The following is a 12,052-nucleotide window of genomic DNA, read 5'->3' as shown; positions in this document are numbered from 1 at the left end:
GTGCAGATAATAAGGAAATAAGCTGGAATTGTTGGGCATGTTTCTCTTGAGTTTCAGTCTGAATGCATAAAATGGGACCTGTAGATTGCTTCGTATAGTTTAAACCTGATCCCTAGAACTACAGTACATGGATATGATCTCAGCTTCATTGAAATGTATTATTTTAAAAAGAGTTCTTGGCTGTTCTTAGAGTATAAAGGCAATTGAATTATTCTAACTAATGTTTCTTCTTTAGGGGCATTAGTTGCTCTAGGATTACTTACCAGGACATGTTGTGTTTCTTGTTACTTTTTGTAAGTAATACACATCAGACTTTTAAATTTTATTTACAAAAACTTAGAAAATTGAGTAAATTGAACTCCAAAAATTCTGTTTAGAAGTCTGTCTCTTGGCAAGACCATGGCATATTTATATTTGCCATACATGAGTTTAAGTTCGAAGTTCACCGTCAATACCTAGCTGAAAAACATGATGACTATTTTTCTACCTGTTTTGTTTTGTCCTGTTTTTTGGGACAGGGTTTCACTCTGTCACTGAGGCTGGAGTGCAGTGGTGCAATCTTGGCTCACTGCGGCCTCCGCCTCCTGGGTTCAAGCGATGGTTTAAGAAAATACTTTAGGCTGGGTGTGGTGGCTCATGCCTGTAATCCCAGCACTTTGGGAGGCCAAGGTGGGTAGATCGCTTGAGGTAAGGATGGCCAACATGGTAAAACCTCGTCCTTCTAAAAATACAAAAATTAGCTGGGTATGGTGGCGCGTGCCTGTAATCCCAGCTACTTGAGAGGCTGAGGCAGGAGAATCACTTGAACCCAGGAGGCAGAGGTTGCAGTGAGCTGAGATGGCGCCACTGCACTCCAGCCTGGGTGACAGTGAGACTCCGTCTTAAAAAAAAAAAAAAAAAAGAAAAAGAAAAAGAAAAGAAAATACTTTGTTAAAATGGCACATAAAAAACTCTTATCTTTTAGAGATATATCATTTTATCCATACATATTTCAAAATATATCTGAGATTTGCCTTAAAATAATTGAGGGTGGTGGGGAAGTGGGTAGGGGCGTAGATGAAATAGATTGATCAAGAATTAGTCATTGTTGAAGATGAGTGATGGCATAGGTGTTTTTTTTTATCCTGTCTGTTTTTGAATATGCTTTAAATGTTCCACTATAAGTTAACAATTGGAAATAGGATTTACAGGGAGATTTAAATTGAGCATTGTGAAATAAAATTTAAATTCCACTCTAAAAATAATGTGTGTGAGATAGTAATGTTTTTTACTTTTGAGTAAGATAATTTTGCTTCATACAGATTTAAAGTAGGAATTCTTGTTATACTAAGATAAAGGTATATTTATGGCTGGTTGAACACAATTTGTTAAAACTGAAAGCTTGTTCTTTTCTAAAGCTTTAAGTTGAATGACTATATTGATAGTTCTCATTGTTTCAGGTGGTTCAGCAGCCTTCAGGAGGCAATGAAAAACAAATGACCACACTTTCACATTCCTCTGCACTGACTGTTCACAAATCTGGACAGAAGACGATGCCAGTGAATACTGTAATACCTACCAGTCAGTTTCCTCCAGGTAGATGCTGGTCCATCTCAGTCCCATCACATTGGGTTAGAACATGGAGGGGTTTTGTATAACTGTTTTATTGCTGTGTTAATTGAAGAGAGGTTTGGTCTTTTAAAGTTGGCACCTATGAGAGAAAACAGAAAAATAATGATTAGATTTCTCCCCAGCGCCATCCCCTGCTATTGGAGTCTTGCTCTATTGCTCAGGCTGGAGTGCAGTGGCACAATTTCAGTTCAATGCAACCTCTGTCTCACAGGTTTAAGTGATTCTTGTGTTCTCACCCTCTTGAGTAGTTAGGATTACAGGCATGCACCAGCATACCCAGCTAATTCTTGTATTTTAAGTAGAGACTGGGTTTCACCATGTTGGCCAGCTGGTCTCAAACTCCTGACCTCAAGTGGTTGCTCCTCCTACCTTGGTCTCCCAAAGTTCTGGGATTACAGGCATGAGCCACTGTGTCCAGCTATGATTACATTTCTTTTTACATATATAGATACTTTTTATGGTTATATGTTGTTTTGGAATAAAAAAAAAAAGCAACTATTCATGGTATTTTGTAATTTGATATAATAATCTATTAGTAAATAAGGAATTTTTTAACTTACAAAGTTTGCTATAGCCTTATTTCCTCTTAAAATATAGTTCTTTCTCTACATACACACTTGTATGCATGTACATACATACATATGTATGGAAATTAGTCTTACCCAAGTCAGGCAGACTGGGAAATTAGTCTTACCAATGTCAGGTAGCGTTTTATGTATTTTTAAAATACACCAATATGAGTAATATGTTATTAACATGTTTCAGGTACCTTTTACTCATGATATTTTTATAATACTGCTAATTGTATAGACTAAAAAGAAGTAGAAAGATTCTTATTTTATAATATTATTTCCTGTGCAGGAATAAATTCATTGTCATGTTTGAATTTAAGCATAGTTCTAGGGCAGCTTGAAATTTTCTTTGATTATTCTATGTATTCTAAAAACTGGTGTACTGGATTTTTCCTAATGTGGTGTGATTACTTTTTTTGCATTCTACTTTTTCTTGTTTTGTTTTTATAGCTTCCATTCTAAAGCAAATTACTCTGCCTGGAAATAAAATTCTGTCGCTTCAAGCATCTCCTACTCAGAAAAATAAAATAAAAGAGAATGGAACAACATGCTTCAGGTAAGATAATAATAGTTAAATTTGGTTTAACGAAGTAATTTTTTTAAAAAAGGAGAGATGACAGGATAATACCTTAATAAAATAGATATATTGATGCCTTTTAAAAAAGCTAACAGTACTTTATTGAGTATAATTTATTAACAATAAAGTACACAACTATTAAATGTATAGCTCAGTGAATTTTGTCAAATAGATACAACTGTGTAATCATCATGCCAATCAAGTTACTGAATATATCCATCACCTTTATGCACCTTTGAAATCAATTACCCTTATCCCCTGCCTCTGGCAGCTACTTTTCTTATGTCCATCACCATAGAGCATTTTTGTCTATTCTTGAACTTCACATAAATGTAGTTTTACATTATTATGTACCCTTCTGTACCTGACTTTTTTACTCAGCATATTTTTTAGATTATCTATGTCATTTTGAATATTAGACAATGGTTCCTTTGCATTGCTGAGAAGCATTTTATTTTATGAAATTAAGTTAGTTGATCTTTTTGGTTATTGATGAACATTTGGGTGGTTTCCAGTTTTTCTGATGATTATGTAATAAAGCTTGACATACAGAATTTTATGTGAAGATAGATTTTTGCTATCTAGAAATATGATTGATGAGTCATTAGGTCAATATTTGGCTATGTAGGAAACTACCAAACTGTTTTTCAAAATGACTGTCATTTTGCATTTCTGTCATTGATGATGAGAATTCCAGTTCCTCTCCAACTTTGTGAGCACTTGGTAATTCTCAGTTATTTAGAGTTTTTTAAAACCATTTTAATAGGTGTGTTTAAGTGGTTATTATTGTGATTTTAATTTGCATTTTTCTAATGTCTAAAGATGTTGATCATCTATTTTTGTGCTTATTTGTTATCTGTATATCTGCGTATCTGTGGTGAAGTGTGTGTTCAATTTTTTTGGCCCATTTTTGTTTCTTGCATTGTTTTCTTATGTCTAGAGTTTTTAAGAGTTTGTATATATATATAAACAAATGTTATACAAATGTTATATATAATGTTATATTTGCATATATATATATTATAAAAATGTATTAAATATATATATTTGTATATGATATACATATACACAATATATAAATATATACAAATATATAACATTTGTGTATGTATTTGTATTATATATTTATATATGAATATATATTTATATTAAAATATGTTTGTATATACACACAAATATAACACTTGTATATATAGAAATTATGCAGTTGGGGGAGAGTAGAGAAAATTGAACATGTTACACAGTTAAGTTTTATATAGGCAATAGATGAGAATTAAAGGATGACCAAAAAAAAAAGGACAAGCCTGAAACTGGAGATCTTCTGGAATAAAGCATAGGAGAAAATCTTCGTAACCTTGGGATACACAGGTTTCTTAGATAAAACACATGAACAATCTACAACAGGAAAAATTAATGAACTGGAATTCAGAAAATTAAGTAATTTTGATCTGTGAAAGACACTGTCTAGGGAATGAAGAAACATGCCACAAGGAAAATACTTCCAAATTGTTTGTCTGTCTGGCAAATACGTGGATCTTAAATATATATAATATATATTATATATATGTATATATTAAATATATAGAATTTAATTGCATAATTTATATATATTTCAAATATAACAGTTGTATAAAATTTGTACCTTTGTCTTCCTTCCTCATCCCTATTTACATTTTATTTATAGGTCTACTTTTATATGCATATATTAAAATGTTCACCTTCGGTCTTTTTTTCTGAAGTGTTCGGTCATACCTTGGTTGGATAAAGTTCATCTGCTGGCAGATTCTTCAGGAAAGACTCATAGGTGTAGAATTCCCTAAGTCAGGGGTCCCCAGTGTTTTTGGCACCAGGGACTGATTTCATGGAACACCATTTTTCCACACATCAGAGTTGAGGGGTGGGGATGGTTTCAGGATGAAACTGTTCTATTTCAGATCATCAGGCATTAGATTCTCATAAGGAGCACACAACCAAGATCTCTTGTATGTGCAGTTCACAATAGGGTTTGTGCTCCTATGAGGATCTAATGCCACCGCTGATCTGACAGGAGGTGGAGCTCAGGCAGTAATACTCGCTTGCCTCCTACCTCTTCCTATGCAGGTCACTTTCTAACAGGCCATAGACCACTACCATTCCATGGCCTGTGGGTGGGGGACCCCTGTCCTAAGTTGCTGTATGTTCAAACTTTTTCAGTTTTTTTGATATTTGAAGGACAGCTTGGCTGGCTATGAAATCAACACTTCTTGTATTACATTGTTTAAAAATGTTGCCCCATCATTATCTTGTTTTTATTTGATCTTTTTGTCTGAAGGACTTCAGGCTTTTTTCATTTTTGCAATCTCATTTTGCACTAAGGATATGTTGTGAACGTGGTTGGTTTGACATAATTTTCCTCAATTCCCATTTGGCCCTTTCAGTATGTATATTCTAGTCTTTGTAATTTTTGGAAAGTGTTCTTGGATTATAGTTTTAAATATTCGTTCTTGTTCACGGTTTTGTCTGTGTGTTTTTTTTCCAGGGATTGTAATAGTATGGATTTTAGTCCTTTTGCCTCTCTTTCATTCCTATTACTTTATCTCTGACCGTTTTTTTTTTTTTTTTACCCTTTATGCCATTTTTCCCTTGTTTTTCCACCTTTCTTCAATGTCTCTTTTATTAGTTTTGTCTGTATCTATTTGCCCTAGGATACCTGTTTGGTTATTTTTTTGTCTTGCAGCACTCTAAATTTTCCCCTTTTGCATTTTCTCTGCTTCCAAATGGTGCTGCTGCTTCTCCTTTTTCCCTATTATTCCTTCTAGGAATCTACACATTTTAGTCTGCCAATTTAAATTGCATGTAGTCCATGCTTTCATTTATGGGAACACCTTTTTAGTATTTTCTGACTTGGGATGTATTTAGTCTTATGCCCACCACTAGCTCTGCCCTGACTCTTCTTTTCTGCAGTTTGTTTTCTGTTTGGTTTTGCCTGCAGCAAGCCTTGAGGCATGGGGTGGGTTGGGGAAGGGGAGGTAGGGCTGAGAAGATGAAAAAGTTTGCATGGGATTTGTTGTTTTTTCTTTATAGATAGTTTGGATATTCTGGAAGACAGTAATCTAGGCAGTCATCTTCATCTTCCAGTTTAATGAGTCTTGACAAAAAGCTAAACCCATGTACCAAGTATCACTATCAGAATACTTGGAATATTTTCAATACCCTGAAAGGTTCATTTGCGTTCTTTACCAGCCAGTCCCCCCATTACATCTTGGGTTCTGAACAACCACTGATCTGCTTCCTATCTCGTAGTTTGGATTTGGATCTGCCTTTACTAGAATTTTTTGTAAGTGGCATCTGTCAGAATCAAATTAAAAATGTAGTGGTAGGCGGGGCACAGTGGCTCATGCCTGTAGTCACAGCACTTTGGGAGGCCGAGGCAGGTGGATCACTTGAGGTCAGGAGTTCGAGACCAGCCTGGCTAACATGGTGAAACCCTGTCTCTACTAAAAGTAAAAAAATTAGCACAGCATGGTGGCACACACCTTTAGTCTCAGCTACTTGGGATACTGAGGCAGGAGAATCAGTTGAACTCTGGGAGGTTGCAGTGAAATTGGTGACAGAGACTTGCAGCCTGGGTGACAGAGCGAGACTCTGTCTCATTAAAAAGAAAATGTAGAAATGAATCTCTAAATTTAACATTTTATTTGGGAAGAAGGAATTGCAGTTCAAAGCATACACACAGACCAAGTCGTCTCTGGGATGTCCAGAGAACAAAGAGAAGGCTGGAGGTTGAAAAAGAGAAATGACACGAATTGCTCTTTGAGAAAATTTATTGGCACTTTTATGGTTCTGGGGAACTGGTTACCTCTGACTGATGTGTAAAGGTGGTCAGCAAATTAGTTCTAGAGTTGCAGAAAGTTATCTCAGCAGTTATAGATTAAACTGGTCTCAGGTTACAACAGGCAGTTTCAGCATCTGGACTCGCAGAGAATTACATTCTAGAGCAATATTTTGTGCCCTGAGTGCTTTTACTGACCCCTTGGCTTCTCTGCTCTGTTTTAGTTGGGTATGACATGAGTGACCCAATTCATATAATCAATTTTCACACATCATACAGTTTGTATTCTTGTGTCTGCTTCTTTTGCTAGCGTAATATGTTTGATAAACAGCATGTTGTATGTATCAATAGTTTCATTTTTTTATTGCTGAGTAGTATTTTATACAGGTATATTGCTTTTATTTGCACTGAATTATCACTTTATCTGTTGATGGATATTTGGGTTGTTTACAACCCAAAGTAGACCCATTTGTCTACTTTGGCTTTTGTTGCCAATGCTTTTGGTGTTTGGTGTTTCATTTGGCAATGATAAATCTTGCTGGGAAGACTTGCATCTTCATTTTTGTATAGACGTAGATTTTCTTTTCTGTATATACATAGGAACAGAATTGCTGAGTCATATGGTAGGTATATAAGCATATGTTTAACTCTTTAAGAAGCCCCGACACACTTTTCCTAAATTATACCATTTTTCTTTTTCTTTTCTTTTTTTTAAATTGTACTTTAGGTTCTGGGGTACATGTGCAGATCATGCAGGATTGTTGCATAGGTACACACATGGCAATGTGGTTTGCTGCCTTCATCCCCCCATCACCTACATCTGGCATTTCTTCCCATGTTATCCCTCCCTGACTTCCCCACCCCTCTTCACCGTCCCTCCCTTGGCCCCCCCGACAGACCTCAGTGTGTAATGCTCCCCTCCCTGTGTCCCTGTGTTCTCATTGTTCAATACCTGCCTATGAGTGAGAACATGCAGTGCTTGATTTTCTGTTCTTGTGTCAGTTTGCTGGTTTCCAGATTCATTCATGTCCCTAAAAAGGACATGAACTCATGATTCTTTATGGCTGCATAGTATTCCATAGTGTATATGTGCCACATTTTCCTTTTCTAGTCTATTGTCGATGGGCATTTGGGTTGGTTCTAGGTCTTTGCTATTGTAAACAGTGCCGCTGTGAACATACGTGTGCCTGTGTCTTTATAGTAGAATGATTTATAATCCTTTGGGTATATACCCAGTAATGGGATTGCTGGGTCAAATGGAATTTCTGTTTCTAGGTCCTTGAGGAATCGCCACACTGTTTCCACAATGGTTGAACTAATTTACACTCCCACCAACAGTGTAAAAGTGTTCCTATTTCTCCACATCCTCTCCAGCATCTGTTGTCTCCAAATTTTTTAATGATCTCCATTCTAACTGGCGTGAGTTTGCCAGAGTTAACTGGCAAATCAATATGGTTTTGATTTGCATTTCTCTAATAATCAGGGATGACGAGCAGTTTTTCATGTTTGTTGGCCTCATATATGTCTTCTTTTGAAAGGTGTCCGTTCATATCCTTCGCCCACTTTTGGATGGGTTTGTTTGTTTTTTTCTTATAAATCTATTTTAGTTCTTCATAGATTCTGGATATTAGCCCTTTGTCAGACGGGTAGATTGCAAAAATTTTTTCCTATTCTGTTGGTTGCCAGTTCACTCTGATGATTGTTTCTTTTGCTGTGCAGAAGCTCTGGAGTTTAATTAGGACCCATTTGTCTACTTTGGCTTTTGTTGCCAATGCTTTTGGTGTTTTAGTCATGAAGTCCTTTCCTATGCCTATGTACTCAATGGTTTTGCCTAGGTTTTCTTCTAGGGTTTTTATGGTGTTAGGTCTTACGTTTAAGTCTTTAATCCATCTGGAGTTAATTTTAGTATAAGGTGTCAGTTTCTGTTTTCTGCAGATGGCTAACCAGTTTTCCCAACACCATTTATTAAACAGGGAATCCTTTCCCCATTGCTTGTTTTTGTCAGGTTTGTCAAAGATCAGATGATTGTAGATGTGTGGCGTGGTCTCCAAGGCCTCTGTTCTGATCCATTGGTCTATATATCTCTGTTTTGGTACCAGCAGCTTGCTGTTTTGATTACTGTAGCCTTGGAGTATAGCTTGAAGTCAAGTAGTGTGATGCCTCCAGCTTTGTTCTTTTTGCTTTGGATTGTCTTGGCTATGCGGGCTCTCTTGGTTTCATATGAAGTTTAAGGTGCTTTTTTTCCAGTTCTGGGAAGAAGGTCATTGGTAGCTTGATCGGGATAGTTTTGAATCTATGCTTTGGGCAGTATGGCCATTTTCACAATATTGATTCTTCCTAACCATGAGCATGGAATGTTTCTGCGTTGGTGTCCTTTCTTATTTCCTTGAGCAGTGGTTTGTAGTTCTCTTTGAGGAGGTCCTTTACATCCTTTGTTAGTTGTATTCCTAGGTATTTTATTCTCTTTGTAGCACTTGTGAATGGGAGTTTGCTCATGATTTGGCTCTCTGTCTGTTACTGGTGTACAGGAATGCTTGTGATTTCTGCACATTGATTTTGTATCTTGAGAGTTTGCTGAAGTTGCGTATCAGTTTCAGGAGATTTTGGGCTGAGATGATAGGGTCTTCTAAATATTCAGTCATGTGATCTGCAAATAGAGACAATTTGACTTCCTCCTTTCCTAATTGAATACCCTTTATTTTTGTTTTTCTTGCCTGATTGCTCTGGCTAGAACTTCCAATACTGTATTGAATACGAGTGGTGAGAGAGGGCACCCTTCTCTAGTACCAGATTTCAAAGGGAATGCTTCCAGTTTTTGCCCATTCAGTATGATGCTGGCTATGAGTTTGTCATAAACAGCTTTTATTATTTTGAGATTCGTTCCAGCAATACCTAGTTTATTGAGAGTTTTTAGCATAAAGATCTGTTGAATTTGGTTGAAGGCCTTGTCTGCATCTATTGAGATAATCATATGGTTTTTGCCTTTGGTTCTGTTTATGGGGTGGATTACGTTTATAGACTTGCGTATGTTGAACCAGCCTTGCATCCCCGGAATGAAACCTACTTGATAGTGATGGATAAGCTTTTGGATGTTCTGTTGCATTTGGTTTGCCAGTATTTTATTGAAGATTTTTGCATCTATGTTCATCATGGATATTGGCCTGAAGTTTTCTTTTTTTTGTTGAGTCTCTTCTGGGTTTTGGTATCAGGATGATGTTGGTCTCATAAAGTGATTCAGGAAGGATTCCCTCTTTTTGTATTGTTTGGAATAGTTTCAGAAGGAATGATACCAGCTCCTTTTTGTACGTCTGGTAGAATTTGGGTACGAACCCATCTGGACCTGGGCTTTTTTTGGGTGGTAGGCTCTTAATTACTGCCTCAACTTCAGCCCTTGTTATTGGTCTGCTCAAGGTTTCAACTTCTTCCTGGTTTCGGCTTGGGAGTGTGTAAGTGTCCAGGAATTTATCCATTTCTTCCATGTTTCGTGGTTTATGTGCGTAGCGTTGTTTGTAGTAATCTCTGATGGCAGTTTGTATTTCTGTGGAATCAGTGGTGATATCTCCTTTTTCGTTGTTTATTGCATCTACTTGATTCTTCTTCTTTTCTTTTTTATTAATCTGGAAAGTGGTCTGTATTTTGTTCATCTTTTCAAAAAACCAGCTCCTGGATTTATTGTTTTTTTGTGTGTGTTTTTTTTTTTTTTGAAGTGTTTTTTGTGTCTCTGTCCCCTTCAGTTCTACTCTGATCTTAGTTATTTCTTGTCTTCTGCTAGCTTTTGAGTTTTTTTGATCTTGCTCCTTTAGCACTTTCAGTTTTGATGATCGGATGTCAATTTTAGATATTTCCTCACTTCTCTGGTGGGCATTTATTGCTATAAACTCCCTCTAGACACTGCTTTAAATGTGTTCCAGAGATTCTGGTATGTTGTATCTTCGTTCTCGTTGGTTTCAAAGAACATCTTTATTTCTGCCTTCATTTCATTGTTTATCCAGTCAACGTTGAGGAGCAGGTTTTTCAGTTTCCATGAAGTTGTGCAGTTCTGAGTTAGTTTCTTAATTCGGAGTTCTTGTGGTCTGAGATTACCCTGTGGTCTGAGAGGCTGTTTGTTATGATTTCCATTCTTTTGCATTTGCTGAGGAGTGATTTAGTTTCAATTATGTGGTCAATTTTAGAGGAGGTGCAATGCAATGCTGAAAAGAATGTATATTCTGTGGATTTGGGGTGGGTTATGTATGTATCTGTTAGGTTTGCTTAGTCTAGATCTGAGTTCAAGTCCTGGATATCTTTGTTAGTTTTCTGTCTTATTAATGTGTCTGATATTGACAGTGGAGTGTTAAAGTCTCCTACTATTACTGTGTGGAAGTCTAAGTCTCTTTGTAGGTCATTAAGAACTTGCTTTATGTACCTGGGTGCTCCTGTATTGGGTACGTATATATTTAGGATCATTAGCGCTTCTTGTTCCATTGATCCTTTTACCGTTATGTAATGTCCTTCTTTGTCTCTTTTGATCTTTTTGGTTTAAAGTCCATTTTATCAGAGACTAGGATTGCAACTCCTGCTTTTCTTTGCTCTCCATTTGCTTGATAAATCTTCATCCATCCCTTTATATTTAGCCTATGTGTGTCCTTGCATGTGAGATGGGTTTTCTGAATATAGCACACTGATGGGTCTTGACTTTTTATCCAGTTTGCCAGTCTGTGTCTTTTGACTGGGGCATTTAGCCCATTTACATTTAAGGTTAATATTGTTATGTGTGAATTTGGTCCTGCCATTTTGACATTAGCTGGATGTCAAATTGCCCATTAGTTGACACAGTTTCTTCTTTGTGTTGATGCTCTTTACCATTTGGTACGTTTTTGCAGTGGCTGGTACTGGTTGTTCCTTTCTATGTTCAGTGCTTCTTGCAGGAGCTCTTTTAAGGCAGGCCTCATGGTGACAAAATCTCTCAGCAATTGCTTGTCCGTAAAGGATTTTTTTGCTCCTTTGCTTATGAAGCTTAGTTTGGCTTGATATGAAATTCTAGGTTGAAAGTTCTCTTCTTTAAGGATGTTGAGTATCGGCCCCCATTCTCTTCTGTCTTGTAGGGATTCTGCATAGAGATCCTCTGTGAGTCTGATGAGCTTCCCTTTGTGGGTAACCCGATCTTTCTGGCTGACCTTAGCATTTTTTCCTTCATTTCAACCCTGGTGAATCTGATGATTATGTGCCTTGGGGTTGCTCTTCTTGAGGAATATCTTTGTGGTGTTCTCTGTATTTCGTGGACTTGAATGCTGGCCTGACTTGCTAGGTTGGGGAAGTTCTCCAGGATAATATCCTCAAGAGTGTTTTCCAGCTTGGATTCGTTCACTCTGTCACATTCAGATACACCTATCAAATGTAGATTAGGTCTTTTCACATAATCCCATATTTCTCGGAGGCTTGGTTCATTTCTTTTCACTCTTTTTCATCTAGTCTTGCCTTCTCATTTTCATTGAGTTGATT

At 36.8% G+C, this 12,052-nt stretch overlaps 1 protein-coding gene across 2 annotated transcripts in view; it reads left to right on the top strand.

The window, feature by feature from the left end:
* TAF4B (TATA-box binding protein associated factor 4b) overlaps window positions 1-12,052 on the top strand; it is a 154,133-nt gene that overhangs the window by 56,509 nt on the left and 85,572 nt on the right. For both annotated transcript variants that reach the window (XM_074383657.1, XM_010335484.3), the window contains 2 exons: window positions 1,440-1,575; window positions 2,634-2,739. In XM_074383657.1, coding sequence (XP_074239758.1) covers window positions 1,440-1,575; window positions 2,634-2,739 — 242 coding nt within the window. The remainder of the gene's footprint in view (window positions 1-1,439; window positions 1,576-2,633; window positions 2,740-12,052) is intronic.

Source organism: Saimiri boliviensis, chromosome 13 (assembly GCF_048565385.1).
Source record: "Saimiri boliviensis isolate mSaiBol1 chromosome 13, mSaiBol1.pri, whole genome shotgun sequence".
Taxonomy (NCBI): domain Eukaryota; kingdom Metazoa; phylum Chordata; class Mammalia; order Primates; family Cebidae; genus Saimiri; species Saimiri boliviensis.
Note: the sequence above shows the minus strand (reverse complement) of the source record. Positions and strands in the feature narration are given on the sequence as shown.